This window comes from Prunus dulcis, chromosome 1 (genome assembly GCF_902201215.1).
Source record: "Prunus dulcis chromosome 1, ALMONDv2, whole genome shotgun sequence".
NCBI lineage: Eukaryota > Viridiplantae > Streptophyta > Magnoliopsida > Rosales > Rosaceae > Prunus > Prunus dulcis.
In genome coordinates, this window is record NC_047650.1 from 13432996 (window position 1) to 13449448 (window position 16453).

At 36.3% G+C, this 16453-nt stretch overlaps 2 protein-coding genes across 5 annotated transcripts; one reads left to right on the forward strand and one right to left on the reverse strand.

Moving 5' to 3' along the window:
• Positions 1-407: 407 nt before the first annotated feature.
• LOC117616202 (probable magnesium transporter NIPA2) lies at positions 408-5432 on the reverse strand. Of its 3 annotated transcripts, none has more exons than XM_034345444.1 (9): positions 5251-5432; positions 4922-5132; positions 4683-4739; positions 3847-3937; positions 3468-3628; positions 2750-2877; positions 2520-2657; positions 1580-1672; positions 408-949 (listed from the first exon to the last, which is right to left on the reverse strand). In XM_034345444.1, exons 2-9 carry the CDS (start codon positions 5046-5048, stop codon positions 761-763), a joined length of 984 nt encoding a protein of 327 aa, XP_034201335.1. In that variant the 5' UTR covers positions 5049-5132; positions 5251-5432; the 3' UTR covers positions 408-760. The 3 variants fall into 3 exon arrangements, with proteins under 3 accessions (XP_034201335.1, XP_034201336.1, XP_034201337.1); XM_034345446.1 differs by having other exon boundaries at positions 795-949; positions 1566-1672; XM_034345445.1 differs by lacking the exon at positions 1580-1672.
• Positions 5433-9718: 4286 nt separating this feature from the next.
• On the forward strand, positions 9719-16286 carry LOC117629792 (serine/arginine repetitive matrix protein 2). Of its 2 annotated transcripts, XM_034362411.1 has the most exons (9): positions 9719-10720; positions 11195-11635; positions 11860-12379; positions 12713-14040; positions 14122-14665; positions 15036-15111; positions 15306-15465; positions 15879-15953; positions 16037-16286. In XM_034362411.1, the coding sequence occupies exons 1-5, from the start codon at positions 10186-10188 to the stop codon at positions 14283-14285; spliced, it is 2988 nt and encodes a 995-aa protein (XP_034218302.1). In that variant the 5' UTR covers positions 9719-10185; the 3' UTR covers positions 14286-14665; positions 15036-15111; positions 15306-15465; positions 15879-15953; positions 16037-16286. The 2 variants fall into 2 exon arrangements, with proteins under 2 accessions (XP_034218302.1, XP_034218293.1); XM_034362402.1 differs by having other exon boundaries at positions 15879-16286.
• The last annotated feature ends 167 nt before the right edge of the window (positions 16287-16453 follow it).

Here is a 16453-nt window from a genome sequence, read left to right on the forward strand (position 1 = left end):
CCCGAGTCCAACTTTAGCTGCTAGAAATGCTCTAACTTTCTTCAAACTTACAGACTCACTGCCGTGCCCAACTTGCATAAGCTAGAGGACATATAACCACGACGGTTGCAAAACTTGATGGAACACATAGCAATTTCTTGAACGTTATGTTGATCAAAGAAGATGGTTTACACCCCTCTAGTCCATTTCCTACTTTGATCCAATTATCTTTCAGTAAGTGGTCACTTGACCACTTCTTTCTTCTTATTTGCTTTTGGTTGTTTTGGATCTTTGCATGGATTTGTAATTTTTTTAGTTTCCACATCATTTCCACATAAAGGCAAGGTTCCTTAATTGCCTCTCTGGCTTTCACTCTCAACAAATTAGTTGGGGTCTTCCTACCTTGATTAGTGAACTTGGATGAAGGGTGAGTATGAAGCACTGTTCTGCATTAATAATTTATAATAGATTCCCCCAATAAGTTCTCTCTCATACAAGAAAAACTGTTAAAGAAAAGAAATATAAAAAAACCAAGTATTGGGGAATCCCTACAAATAACAAACTGCATCCTGATTCCTGATTATATTTGCCTTAAAGAGGTCAGCTTCACTCCTTTTCTTCCTTTTCCCCTTTAGACTTTGCCATCTCATGTGTCCTCATAAAAATGAAGTTTCTTTTAGCTAAATACTATTCCCCCAGTTTTCCACTTTGCATGAACGAGCATTACTTGCAGAGGGTGCCAATAACTGAACAACGATGCTGTACCGCTGCATAAACTTCACTATCTGTGGCTATCAGTATTTGAGGGTGTATCAACATGGTTAGGACTTTCGACGAGAGGGGGATCCTTATCCTTAGATGCATCATTTCCCATATCCTTGGTTTTGTGAAGGAGGAAGGTACCAGATAGAATTGTGATGAAACCACACAATTCAGTCACAATCTGTGCTCCACTTTGTGACTCCCAGTCCTGCAGTAAAAAGGAGCAACAAAAAGAACCAAATTTGTGAAGCCTAAAATAATACTAATGTTTCAAAAGATATAATGATCACAATGAAACTGTAAGGAACTGCCTGCACAAACAGTAATGAGAACAGCAAATTACATATTATCTTTTCCAAAATTTCAACATTTCAACTTCCATTAACCTAATGCTTTTATTTTTTGGTATTTGTTATCTATCAGTTCCAGTAGGCTTGCATTAATTGGTATTTGGAAGTGCAAACACTTGTGTTCTTCACAAAGAATGAAATCAAGTTTTACCATGAAATTTTCACTAGCCATGACTGAGGTTTTGGTAACAATATTTGATCAAACAATAGATTTCAAACATTTAAGGCATATAAACCCTTGAAGTGATCATAGACGTTTTGGTCACCAATGTCATCTTATAACAAACTCCATTCTGAATGATGTCATTTTTGGACCTTAAATTGCATTGTTAATCAAGGCAAAGCCATTCATTTACCATAACACTAAGAAAAGAAACCTGATCTTTATGTAGCATTGATAGAAAATGATTCTCATCCATACTTGGGGAAAAAAAAAAAAAAAAAAAACCAAAGCATGCAAACATTTAAACGTACATGTAGTAAATCACCTTAAACAAGATCACGCTGGCAAGAATGGTGAATATTGTAAACATAACATAGTAGACTGGAGCTATAATAGCAGTGTTAAAGGTGTCAAGAGCCTGCAAAAATGCATCAACAATATAAATTAAGCATTCGCCTAAAAACTATATTGAGAGAGACAATTAAGAGTCAATTACATGCACGATATTGAACACTAAATAACTGGTTTTTCAGAACCACAACTGTAAACATAGTTTTAAGTTATGTGCAATCTGCCATAAGATAATTATAGCAAAATCCATTGAATGAAAATTAAGGTTAAAAGATCAGAGTATTCCTTAAATATCACATCTTAGTAAACACCCTAAATGAAGTTTCATAAATTTGTTACACAACTTGCCAGAAAATCTTAGAGTCTACTTGAAAAGGTTTTCATTTTATATATGCTTCTCCATCAATGGTTCTTAGAGCTGCCTGAACCAAGAATTAATATTCTGAAAGGTCAACCACAGTTGAACATTTTCTCCAAGTCCAACCAGCATCTAAATTTTCTTCAGAAACTTTGGCCTGTGGTTCTCAATTTAGCAGCGCCGCATTTTGACCAGGTTCAAAGTTTGATTATTTTGTAATTTCAAATTGTCCAAACACTAAACCAACAGCTCTAATTAGCTTTGTATGTAAGATAAACTCTTCCATATTAGTTACAAGACTTTTTCAAATCTAGCACCAAGTTGCCTCCAGGATTATATACCAGTCTGACTTATAAATCCTAAGCAGAAAGTTCCCTAGAATGAAGTACTTGTAAATATTGGTGTGATTTGGAAATTAAATATTAAAGCAATATCATATATCCCACAACATACTGAATCGGTATGGACTTTGAATATAATGGTGATCAAAAAATAAAAAAGGTTTTCCCTACCAGGAATAGGACAGAATAAATATTATTGCTCAGTACGTATTTACCTTGTTTAAATAGTTTAGCTGGAAAACACAACATACTGTCACTACCAATACAAAAACCCAAGTCTCGAAGTATTTAAACTGATTCATTTCTGAAAATGTCAGCTTCAGAGCGATTCCCACTGCTTTCACACTCATAACCTACAGATGAATCAAGGATAATCGAAGAATTTCTTTAGTTATGCATAAACCTTAAGTAATAACATCAACAAGCTCAAAATTTTGAAACAGACCGTAAGAGACCCCATGAGTGAACAAATTCCAACATATACGACCATGTGGGTATGCCCGTAACGTGGCACATATCGGAAAATGAGGACAGCAACCACAATCAATACTAAAAAGGTGTAGACGATGAAACCTGTGAATAAAAAAATTAGCTTGGTACTAACCATGTCTAGGATGTTTGCATAGAGTGTGTCCAAGGAACTATGCATACTACATTCAAGCAGTGTCCTTTGACTTGCTCTTATAGTGCTCCTCATTTTTCCTCATGCACACCATTTCAGTAAAAAAATGGTATTTTATTTTAAAATTCGTAGTTTCAAAAGAAGCCAACATGCCTCATTGAGTCTACTGCAACACCAACATTCCCAGCATTTCATATTTCTCCATACAACACAAATATTAGAATTTCTAAACAAATGCTTTTCTGTGGTATCTTCACATTCGGGTTGCCGGATCACACTCATCTCCTATCTAGCTGTTCTATAATATAGGAGTAGCAGATAAAGAAGCTCAACCACCCCTTATAGACAATCAATGTATAATGTTAAAGCAAAGTCTAACATGGCAAAAGAAATCTAATGCTAACAAGTTTACATATATTACCGTGCCACAAAAAAGAAGAAAAAAAAACCCATGTAGTTTCAGTGTGAATGACAAATCAAGAGCAAATGTTAAGTTCCAAAATAAATTTGAATTAAGAGACTACAGTAAATCTGCAAATACCTGGCTGCGTAGCATGCTGCCACACTTGCTTAACAGAATGTATTGGTTTCTCTTGTGGAGCATGCAAAACAATATTTATTGAACCCACCACGCAAAGAGCACAACCAAGCACACCAAAGACATGCAATTTTTCCTCCAAAACAAAATGAGCAAGCACTGCACTGAATAAAAATGTCATCTTGATAAAAACACTCTACCGCAAAAACTGCTATCACAACTACATGCATGTACACACACACATTCCCACGTGTGTTGCATAAAAACATGTATTGCATTTACTGTGCAAGAGAATGTGTGCTCATGCATGAACCTGTACAAGAATGATATACCAAGAAAGCTTCTCTTGAATCAACAAGGGCAATAATAAGGTGTTTAATACCTGACAATAATACTTAAAGCTCCCAAGGGAGTTACAAGAATTGCTGGAGCAAATGCATAAGCAGCAAAATTAGCTATCTCCCCAACAATCACTACAAAAGAAAATAAGATCAGCACAAAACTAAGAGCAAAAGAGAAATAGAAATTCCAAACATAGCTCTAGGCACCTAATTTGAGTAACTATGCTAGAAAAAACCCTAGACTTGCAGTTCATACACAGGCACAATACGTTAGATGATGACTCTTAGACTGAAGTTGCATTTTAAAATGCTTATGAAAATTCATACATAAGGATAATAAGTGAGATAAAAGCTATATAAAGAAGTTTCTAAGATTGAATCCCTCTATATAAGAAAAGAAAACGATCATATGTAATCCAACCGCCCATTGCGGTCCAGTGATCCATAACTGTTAATTTTTTGGGTCTGCATACAAAAAATCTTTTTTTCCTCTCTCCACACTCACTATAATCCTTGAACAAAAAACCATGGTCATTCGTGTTAGACAATGGCAGACATCACAGGTGCCATCTGTGCCATCATCATGATGCCTTGGCAATCTGTCATGGTTGTGCTATGGCAGATGTGGCCTGGCATTGTAAGCAAAAGAAAAATTGTCTAACCAAAAAAAAAAAAAAAGGGCTGGCAGCATAAGAAAATGTAGTTAAGAGAAATTTATAATAATTTTTTTTATTATTTGATTGGCGGAGAGAGACAAAAAGAAGGGCTGCATTTAGAAATACATTCAACAATAATCCGATTATAAAAAAAATTAAAAAAAAAAAAAAAAGGAATGCAACCATGCTAACAAAGCATTTGAAGAGGTGATTAAACTTACTTGATATCATCCCAACCCACCACAAGGGTTCATACAAGTACGTATACCCTCCAGATCCTGATTGCCATAGAGCCACAAACACAGTTAACAAGATATCGATGAAACCAATGTTCCAAGACCTCCATAACAATATAATTGAATAAAATTACATGAACACAAAATTATTTGCCAATTTACAAGGTATCTGGGAATTCAAAACTATATGGTGATTAAGACCCAAAATAGAAATGGGATCAAACCTGCTCGGATTCCTTTAGTGCCGGCTTTTATAAGACCTTTCTTCTTCATAATAAAACTAGCCCCAATAAAAATGCTTGAAGAAACCGCCAGAGTGAGTCCATGGAAATTGTCAGGCGATAACCCCATTGATCACACAAGGGATAAAGAAAAATAAGAAAAGTGCAAAGCTTGCAGGGCCAAGAAATACTATTTGCAAATCCAAATTACTTCCTACATCCATAGAATCACGCAAAACAGATCACAAAACACAATCCCAATTAATAAACACGTGCATATACATAAATATAAACACATTCATATATTAAAGGTGATAAATACAAAGTCATACCTTTCTTGGCACACTGCAAAATAGGCAATGGGAGTTAAAAACCCACCACCACTATGATGTCAATTTTATTTTATTTTTTTACATGCGACAAGATGATGTGATTGAATTGGTGAAAATGGTAAATGGGTTTCTGGGATGTGTTGAGAGAGAGAGAGAGAGAGAGAGAGAGAGAGAGAGAGAGAGAGAGAGAGAGAGTCTTTGGTGGATTGTGAGGCGAACTGTATGTCCGTTACATTGGCGTCTCAGAAACGAATGCCCCCGCATCCCGCGTTCTTCTTTAAATGCTTTGTGCTGTTATTTTGGTTTTCTTTTTTATTTTTTTATTTTAAAATTAAAAAAGATAATGGTAGTTGTGGTCCATAAAAATAAGATTCATTATTTGAATTTTTTTTTGTTATATTAAAAAGTGTGAATTTATCATATTATTCTCATTTCACTAATATTTTTAATTTTTAATATTTGTATTAAGTAAGGATATTTTTTGGTATTTTGAATTGTTCACCATTTTCTCTCTCTCTTTTTTACATTGGAGGAAAGAAACTAGGGGTGGGCACTCAAATTTGAAAACTAGAAAACCGAGCTGAATTGGCCCAAAAAAAAAAAAGGAAAAAAATCGAGTTGATCAAAAACAAACCAGACCAATTTGGTCTAATTTCAGTTTCAATTCTTGTAGTAAAAAAACCAAATCTAGCTTAACCGAACCGGCTTAAATATATATTATTTATTTATATAATATTAGCCCAAACCCAATTTTTTCGCCACCTAATCTTTCTTAAAGCTCAAATACTCTTCCAAGCCATCAAGCCCAACTCCAAGCCTTTTATTTGTTTTTCAAGCCTAAAAAATAAAATTTATGTTGAAATTTATGTAAAAATAATAATAATAATTCGGTCTAAAATAGGACCAAACTGGAAATCGAATCAAAATCAGTTCAAACCAAATCAGTCAATTTTATATTTTTTTTCATTAAAATAGGATCGAACCAGACCGGTTAATTAGTATCGATTTTGGTTTGAGGTGAAAATCAGACCAACTGGACCGCGCCCACCACTAAACTAGAATTCGGTCTTAGGTGCCATCGGAGTAGAGGGAATCCAACATCATTGTGGCAGGAACCCATTGGTGTTTCATCATTCTCTTCCTTCTGCTATATATATATATATATTTGCCCTTGTGATATTATTATTTTATTTATTTAGTCGTGTGATGTTATTGTTTCTAGGTCTGGGCGTGAGTTGATTTGAGATAGTAGAGGACTTTTCTGTTAATAGTATCGAAGTTTTCGGGTTTAGGGAGAAGAGGAAAGAATAAAAATAAAGAATAAAGGAAGAAGAAAAAAAAGGAAGAAGAAGAAGAAAGAAGTTAGTGGGCTTGATATGGGGATGTGCTTGGCGGACAGTTATGGGCTTGGTTAGCTAGGTAGGACAGTCATGGTTAGTTATAGAATGGGCTAGCTTGGTAGAGTTAGTAGGCTGATATAGTATTATGCAGCCCACAATGCCTTTTTTTTCCAACCATTAACATGTTGACACATATTTTTATAATTAAATACGAAATTAATATTAAAGATAGGTTTGGTACCGGTAAGAGATGTCCCCACCCATTCATTTACCCAATATTTTCGGTATAGATTAGATCAGTTAAATTAATAACTAAAAAATTTAATTTAACTAAATGAAACTGTCGGTATGATACAGTCGGTACATAGATTCTTGTGATGCTATTATATCATTGTCTTGTGATGTTGTTATTGTTATGAAAGTAAGAAAAGAGAGATAATAGAGAAAATAGTTCAAGATAAAGAAAAATATGTTTTTCGGTGGAAGGCCTAATCCAAGTTCAATGCATTGGCAATACCTTTTTGAAATTTCTTTCTTTTCTATGTAATTTTTTACAATAAATTTTGGGGTGGCTGGGTTTGCGACTAGAGTAGGTCTAGACTTTTATATATATATATATATATATATAGATATATATAGTATAATAGATAGTCTAAACTACACAGTGAGGAGAATTTCTCACACACACAAAACTATGATGTTTTGGGAATTCGAACTTGAGACCTCTAGTTTGCAAGTCAATGACCTATTTCACTAGGTACAGACCCCGTAAGAAGAGTAGGTCCAGACCTTATTTCATAATTTCTCAAACCTTTGGTTAACCAAACGGAAGGTATACATCACTTAAGTTAATATTTTCTCCTTTCTTTCTCAACTCTTTCATTTCTTCGTATTCTTACTTCTAAATTGACCGCATTATCAGTGGAAAAGCTCGTTGGTTCGGTGCCAGTCTTCCAAAAGTGCACACAGATGAGGTCAGTTCAACGTGCTGTTTTGACCTTTCAGGTATGGTTCAGTTCAATTGGGCACCCCTAAATGGGTTAACAATGACTATGAGTGGACTGAAGGGAATGGTTGATGTGGTTTATAGTTTTTTTTCCTAAATGTTTCATGTTATGTTTACATTATTATACAAAATCTTGCCCATGTAATTTTCTCATGATTAAAACACGGGTGATTTTTTTAATGAAAAATTGGATGAAATGGGAGAAAAGAGAACTTGACTGTATTTAATAGTTTGAGTCCCCATTATTACAACAACCAAAAAATGTTTAAAGGGAAATTAAAAATGAGGTAGGAATATAGCAAAAATAACCTTAAAATAAGTATAGAATTCAGTCAATTAAATTTAATAAACTTCACAAGATTTCATATTGGAACTCGTTAAAATCGCAATTGAGTAGATCTATACAAACTTTGACTGAAAAGAAACCTAAAGGGTTCTTATCATGAATGGTTTCTAAATTTGTTAAACGTTTTTATTATAAAATTGTAAAATCAATGTGGTACTTAATATTTTGGTGCACACATCAGTTTGGTTCATGTCACGACATTCCAATAAAATCTTTAGTGAAAATTAGTCATGTAACCAACTTTATGGGGTAAGTTTTTTCAAAGTATAACCTGTCCACGCATGAAACAAAATAAAGTTCACGTCCTTTACTCAACAATATATCGTTGATCGAACCCCAATGTGAAATTGTAAATAGAAAGCATATGACATTGTTGAGGAAAATATGTGAGTTTTATTTTGTCTATGTTAATAATAATCACTTAATAGTTTTAATGAAAGTTTTGATGAAATACAATGACAAGACCTAAATTGATGTATGGATAAAAACTAAAAATGACATTGATTTAATTGAAAGTTTGAGGACTAGACCGATCCATTTGCCGTAAAAACACAAAACTAAATAAATACGATTTTTTATATTAAAAAATAAAGGTTAAATATCTTTTTTATCACTGGGTTTTACATGAAATTTCAATTTGGTCACTGAGAAAAAAAAATGTAGCCAAATTGATCACTATATTAACCAAAGTTTATAATTTATAGACCTGCCGTTAAGTTTTATTATTTAAATACCTTTTGATCACTGGGTTTTACACCAAATTTCAATTTGATCACTAAGAATTTTTTAAAGCCAAAATCCATGCAAATGCTATGCTCACACACTGCTAAAAATTTATGGTTGGTGTAGCATCAATTAAGGCTTAAAAAAGGAATCATACCATGAGAAAATCTGTTTATATATGAATAATAGCTTCACAAAAATGCAAATCGATCTTTCAAAAAGCTCAAATCATAATCCCAACCATTATCATTCTCCCATATTTAAAGATAAAATAAAAATCAAATACATAGATTTGATAAAATAAATAAAAAGAGTTCAAAATATAGTTTCGCATTTGCATGGCTTTTTGCTATTTTTTTTGTTTGTAATTAAATTGAAATTTCTTGTAAAATTCAGTGACGAAAAAGGTATTTAACTATACAATAACTGAAACTAACTGCAAGTCTATAAATTATGTTTACACCATAATCAACTGAGCGCATTTGGCATTAGACGACTGGTACCTAAGCAGGCACTCCGGCTGCCAAGGGGAAAGAGACACTCTGAAAGATACCTGGACAAACCTTTAGAATACAAGTGACATCACCACCTTCTTAACCTACCGAAGAAAGACCTCATTCCGAAGCAATAACCACCTGCCGATACTCTCAACTATAGAACCTAGTTTTCATGGACACATGTTGCCTCCACAACAGTTTGCACAAAGTCTCACATCGAAACTTTGTGCAAAACTTTCATTTTCACTTTTCTATAAATAGAAAACAGTGCCCAAGTAAAAAATGGTAACTACTTTTCACCTTTACTAAACCTTTCTTCTGCAGGACCCCTCCGTATCGAAGGTTCATAACCCTCTTGCCCTACTAAAGATTCACCACTCCAACTAAGTTGACCCTTCAAAATAGAACATCAACAAATTACAATCTTTTGATAATACAATGACTAATTTTGCTAAATTTGTTTATTAATGACCAAATCGAAATTTCGTGCAAACACAAAGTTATTTAATACCCCCCAAAAAAGAAATAAAAAAGAATTAAAAATTCGTAGGGCGTATCTGTCTGTTTTGACCTTTTTGTTTCGCCTTCTGTTCAAAATATCGCACCTTATCGCGAACCCAAATCTTACGCCGTCCGGAACAGAAAATAGGTGCGCTCTCTTTCTACGCCCATTCCTGAATTTCATTGAAGAGATTCTAGACGTTTGGTTGCTGAGAAAGTCCAATATAGAAATTCCTGAGAAAATTGAAAAGAAAAAAGAATCAACCTGTTTATATAAGTATTTAATATCTCGGCAATCAGACAAAACATTACAAGCTTAGGTTTTCCGTGGTTGCTGTGAATTATCGTTGTTTTGCCTCTTCTTCCGTGGTATTTTTGTTTAATTCTAGGGTTTGAAGACAGTGCGAATGGAGATTTTGGCTGATTGATCTTATTTGGGTTTTGAATTCTGTTGAATTGAACGAAGGTATAAACTTTTAGGGTTTGTGTGAGGTTTGGTAATTGGTGGGTAGTAGGGTATTGATGGCTGATCGAAGCACTGCGCTTGCCAAGCCAATATGGATGAAGCAAGCTGAGGAGGCGAGGGTCAAGAGTGAGGCTGAGAAAGCTGCTGCGGCAAAAGCTGCTTTTGAGGCCACATTCAAAGATGTGGATAAGAATCGAGAGAAAGAGGTGGTGGCTGGATCGGATAGTGAATCTGAAGAAGCTGAGGACTTGGCAAACAAGCCGATTGGGCCAGTGGACCCGGCAAAGTGCACTGCAGCCGGAGCTGGAATTGCAGGTGGCACGGCATGTGCGCCGTCTTCCTTTATGGTAGTGACTAAGGACTCTGATGGGAGGAAGGTTCCACATGGTGGTGTGCAGATTAAGGTGAAGGTCATTCCAGGAGTAGGAGTTGGGGGATCGGAGCAAGAAGGGATGGTGAAGGATATGGGCGATGGGACGTACACCGTTACGTATGTGGTGCCAAAACGTGGGAATTATATGGTGAATGTGGATTGCAATGGGAAAGCCATCATGGGTAGCCCTTTCCCAGTGTTCTTCAGTGCTGGTACAGGTACTTAAAATTGATGTGCTTTTATATGTTGCTGTCAATGCATTTAGTCCAGCATTACATAAATTTATTGCAGGTTCATTGTTAGTTTGTGAGTTAGTTGGTGTTCCTAGCCAATCTTATTTTTGGAAGTTTATTGAAGCATGCATAGGTTATAGAATGCTGCATGTAGTTTGTGGTCTGTATGTGAAATCCTATGCTCATAAGGTGCCCCTAAGGTGCACTTTTCTAGGGAAAACCAAAAGTATTTGAGGCAATAATACTTGAAACCACAAAGAGATAAGAAGAAACAGAAAGATTATTTTGTAGAAAAGACTGAAAAGGGATAGGGGTTTTAAGGAACATAGTGCCTTGATTTTACTCCTTATCAAGAAATATTGCTGACTGGATATTCCTAGCTCTATTCAGTACATCTTATTAACAAGTTACTGATTATCTCTATGACAGATAGTTTAAAGACTTGTTTTCCTCGTGCAGGTACTAGTACTGGCGGACTGCTGGGATTGGCTCCGGCATCCACATTTCCTAATCTAGTAAACCAAACCATGCCCAACATGCCAAATTATTCAGCTTCTGTTTCAGGTGCATTCCCTGGGTTGTTGGGAATGATTCCAGGCATTGTTCCTGGTGCTTCAGGGGGGGCCATTTTGCCAGGAATTGGAGCATCTCTTGGGGAAGTTTGTAGAGAATACCTTAGTGGTCGGTGTGCCAAAACTGATTGTAAGTTGAACCACCCACCTCACAATCTGCTAATGACTGCGTTAGCTGCAACAACCTCTATGAGTAATGTTAGTCAAGTGCCTATGGCACCTTCTGCAGCTGCAATGGCTGCTGCTCAGGCAATTGTTGCTGCCCAAGCTCTTCAAGCTCATGCTGCTCAGGTGCAAGCACATGCCCAGTCAAACAAAGACTCTTCTGGTATAGCTCTCTAATTTTCTGAAAAATTAGGCATTCCATGCCTTTGGAGTGAATCCAATGTATTTCACAAGTTACTAGTTTCTTACATCTATTTTGGTTTTTTCTTGTAGTCTTATTTAAAATGTGTTTTCTGTTGTTTGCAACTTGTTCCGTTTAAACAGTTACTATATATATGCATGCATTTATATTTGTTTATTAATAATGTCTTACCATCTCTTAATTAGGTTCACCTGACAAAGCTGGGAAGGCTGATGTGTTGAAGAAAACTCTTCAAGTTAGCAATCTTAGCCCACTTCTCACTGTGGAACAGCTGAAACAACTTTTTAGCTTTTGTGGCACAGTTGTTGAATGTACCATCACTGATTCAAAGCATTTTGCATATATAGAATACTCAAAACCTGAGGAAGCAAGTGCTGCTTTGCAATTGAATAATATGGATGTTGGGGGCCGTCCTTTGAATGTTGAGATGGCAAAATCACTCCCTCAGAAACAAGCTATAATGAATTCCTCAATGGCTTCTTCATCCTTGCCCATGGTGATGCAGCAAGCTGTTGCCATGCAACAAATGCAATTCCAACAGGCTTTGCTTATGCAGCAAACTATGACTGCCCAACAGGCAGCCAACAGAGCTGCAACCATGAAGACAGCAACAGAGTTAGCTGCAGCTAGAGCAGCAGAAATAAGTAAGAAACTAAAAGCTGATGGAGTTGACATTGAAGAAAAGGAAACAATAGAGAAATCTAGGTATGTTACATTGAGAGGATCTTATCACTGCCAACAAAGCATATTTTATATATTGCCGAGAGTTTTGGTATTTAGATTATGAAGAATCATGTGATGCTTAAATATTCTTAAGCTTGTAAATATCCTACCTTTTGGATATCCGAGGCTTGAGATTGATGTTGCAAATTTTATACATAAAATAGTGTTAGCGAATTACCAGTTTGCTTGAATAAGTTTTATTGAACATAAGTTCTTTGAAAACTTAATACTTTATGAACATAATCAGTCGTGTGTAGGGTTTATGTTTTATTTTAATCAAAGTATTCTTTTGCTAATCAATTACTCCTTTTACAGGTCTCCATCACCGCATTGTGCAAAATCAAAATCAAAATCAAAATCCAGATCCAGATCACCTATCAATTATCGCCGAAGGCGGAAATCTCCTTCTTACTCTCCTCCTTCTCGCTACCCAAGAGATCGTAGGTCCAGATCCCCGTTGAGGTCACGCCATTATTCAAGCTATGATAATGACCGCAGGTCCTTCAGAGACATTAAGAATGACGGTGAAAGAACTAGAAGGCGGGATTTAGATAGATCACACGATCATCATTCAACCCACTATGAAAAAGCAAAGCACCGAGAAAGACGGCGATCCAGATCAGCATCTACAGATGATAAGCATCATAGAAGACGGTTATCACCAAGAAGTCTGGATGAAAATAAAATGAAACATAGAAGGCGGTCTAGGTCAAAATCTGTGGAAGATAAGCATCACCCTGATAACAAAACTAATGAAATGAGAGATGAAAAAACAAAACATCGTGATAGAAGACGTTCAAGATCAAAATCTGTTGAAGGGAAGCATCACTTGAAGCAGGTGGGTGAAGGTAGAGATAAAAAATCAAAGCATCGTGATAGAAGGCTGTCCAGGTCAATCTCTCCAGAGGCTAAGCATGACATAAGACATGGGTCATCCCCAAGAAACTTGGATGATGTGGGTGAAGGTAGAGATAAAAAATCAAAGCATCGTGATAGAAGGCGGTCCAGGTCAATCTCTCCAGAGGGTAAGCATGACAGAGGACATGGGTCATCCCCAAGAAGCTTGGATGACAATAAATTGAAACACAGAAGGCGGTCAAGGTCAAAGTCTGCTGAGAGGAAGCATCGCTCCAATGATAGAGCATATAAAAGTAGAGATGAGAAAGAAAAGAGTCATAGGAGAAGACGGTCCAGGTCAGCATCACTAGAACCTAAGCGTCGCAGAGGAAGAAGGTTATCCCCGAGAAGTTCGGATGAAAAGGAATTAAAACACAGAAGGCGGCGCTCTAGGTCAGAATCTTCTGAAGGCAAGCATCAAATTAATTGTGGAAGGGATGAGAATGGTGATAATGAATCAAAGCATCTCGAAGATGGCAATCAGGAACCAGGTTCTGTGGTGAATGATTTGATGAAGAAAATTGATGGTCGAGTGGTTATTTCAGCGCAAGAGGACTTTGGCTCGAAGGAATCAATGGGAAATATGGAAACTGAAGATAGTCTAGGTATGGAAAAACGTAGTTTTGTGCAAGATCTTGACAATGAAGGAGGCCCAGCACCACGAACTTCTAGAGTCTCATTGAATGTAGAGGAATTGAGCAAACAGGAAGTGTCTATCACCCAGAATCTAGAGCTTGGCACCTCTGGTAATTAGCAAGGTGATAAATACTGTTTCTTCACTTTTGATTACTAGCATTAGCTGAGTAATCTATTTGTGTGGCTTGCAGGACTGGATAATCAAAATGTTCTTGAAAAGTCAGCTGATGCGGATGATGTGAGCAGAACTGGCTCTGGGAAGGATTACATCATGCTGAAGGCTCAGAAGAGAAGTTCCCTGACACCAAACGCGGACATGTTTTCTGATGACCCCAGTGCAGAAGAGAACTTGTGAAAATATGAATTCAAACCCTGGCGCTGATTAAGGGTTCAAGAACATATGTTGCTAGGGATGCTGACAAGTGTGGCTGAACTGATAAAAACTCAGTCTAATTTGAGGGACTAACTGAGATACTTGATCATTCTGGGGAATGATCTGTTGCTTCTCATAAGAAGGACGATTTTTCTTGGAAGATTTGCTTAGTGTTTCTTTTGTTTGTGTGGCACTTCATAAGTATACTCTTTTTTCTTTTTTCTTTTTTCTTTTTATCTTTTTGCAGGTCCTTGTGGGTCTCTGAGCTGATCTGGATATGGTTTAAATATTTCAAGAAGTGTTCTGATATCATCTGCATTCAACCATCCAGTGTTTGTAGTGAGCTTCTTTTACTGATTGATGTATGTTGGACCATTACCTCTAACATTACATTATGAATTACTCCAACTATTTATTTTAAGAAATATTGCTACTTTCATGCTATTTAGCTTTAGCTAATTTGGTGCATATTTTTTTGGGAAGATATGAATATTTGGTCTTTATAATAAGCTTATCTTTTCTGTAGGTCTGTTAGAAAAATCAGTTCCTCAGGGTCAGCTTGTGTCTAATGTCTACAGATTTTGTGGCAACATTTTTTTTTCCTGTTGGCACTGTTTATGTAAATATTTGAAGTATTTGTTCTTGGCGTTTCTTTGATCTAGTTGGTCATGGGTCCATATTTTATTCATGTTTGATGGTATGGTGGGCCTGTTATGTCTCAAACACATGCAGGTTACTCATGGTGATTTTGATTGGAGCTTTCTGAGGTTCAGTTTGGCAGGGTTGATTTTCTCTGATGTATATGAAGGTATGCAGTCATGGATATTGGTAGTTCTTCATGGAGAGCTTATGCTGTTAAGCATCTGTCCAAGTCTTGCAAGTTTTGGGAGTTATGAACCTAGTAACTTACCCAGCTGTTATAAATTGGTGTCTTACTCCCCCTCCATCTTTCTTTCTTTTTTCCCCCTTTATTTTTCTTTTCCTCTTTTTCCTCCTCCCTAGAACTTGTCTTGGTTAGGGAAAGCTACTTCTAAGGTCGTGTGAAATCAAATGTTGCTGGGATGAATTGCATCAAAATTCCACCATATCTGGATATGAGCAGACCAGCTGATTTATACAATCTTTAATTCATGGTGACTTGCAAAATGCTTATTTTTAACAGGTAAAGCACAAGTCTTCTTGGTTGAGTTTCATTTGTTGATACTGGTTGTTTACATTTAGATAGCGTTGTATAATTGGTATTGGGATTGTTCCTGCTGAAATAATTAGGCAAATGTTGCCACTGTTCCATTTGATAGTTCGGTTGACCAGTAGAAGTTTTCTCTTTGATCTGTCACTTATTGTTTTTGGTAGTTGCTTAGTTAATGGAGGGCTGGCTACTACCTTTTTCTTTGCATATATAATTGCTAAATCAACACATGCTGTAGCAAGAAAACATAAACATATTAAATTGTTGTTATAGGTTGTCTATAAGTGGTTCCTAATGTTGTTACGTCTGAACCCCCTCTTTTTTTTTTTTGTTGGTTGCCCTTATTTTCTCTGGTCCTTTCCCCCAATTTCTTTTATTTTCTTTAGGGTGAGCTGTGGATGGTTAGCGCTGCTGCCTTTTGGGTCTCAACTTGGAATCGGTTATGCTTGACGAGTATCTGAGTTGTATACATTGTGCTCTCTCCCCCCATATTTTCCCCGCATTTTTTCCTTTGGTCTTCCTTTTTAATTTTTTAATTTTCTAGATTTCTACAAGTACAAAATTCCACTGGTATGCAGTCATGGATATTGATAGAGACCTCCCTCGCCTGATGTAAGAGAGGGCCTGCTATAATGAAGAGAATAGGTACTGGGGTGAGCAGTTGTGGTTGGCCTTGAACTGGAAATGCATTTCACACTTGATGCTGGGTTTAGCATCATAACACAAATGGAGAGTAGTTTGGCCTCTATAAAACATTGTTGCCATTGCCATCTATGAAGGTTTCTTTTACTCTTCTCGCTGTAGTTTATCATGAATAAGTGGACATAAGAACCAAAGGGCGAGCAGGGAAGTCTGAACTATTCATTCCTTTGGGGTTCTTGTGACAAAAGCTTCTGTAGGTTGCTTGAGAACACAACCTCATTGATTACCTTTGGTTGAGCTGTTTGAAAATTGGCCGATC

Coding starts and splice junctions, on each gene's coding strand:
- LOC117629792 (XM_034362402.1), top strand. CDS start 10,186: ATGGCTGATCGAAGCACTGCGCTTGCCAAGCCAATATGGATGAAGCAA. Junction 11,636..11,859: donor GTCAAACAAAGACTCTTCTG/GTATAGCTCTCT, acceptor TCTCTTAATTAG/GTTCACCTGACAAAGCTGGG. Junction 14,041..14,121: donor TCTAGAGCTTGGCACCTCTG/GTAATTAGCAAG, acceptor TGTGGCTTGCAG/GACTGGATAATCAAAATGTT.
- LOC117616202 (XM_034345444.1), bottom strand. CDS start 5,048: ATGGGGTTATCGCCTGACAATTTCCATGGACTCACTCTGGCGGTTTCT. Junction 4,740..4,921: donor CACTAAAGGAATCCGAGCAG/GTTTGATCCCAT, acceptor TATGGCAATCAG/GATCTGGAGGGTATACGTAC. Junction 3,938..4,682: donor GTGGGTTGGGATGATATCAA/GTAAGTTTAATC, acceptor TTTCTTTTGTAG/TGATTGTTGGGGAGATAGCT.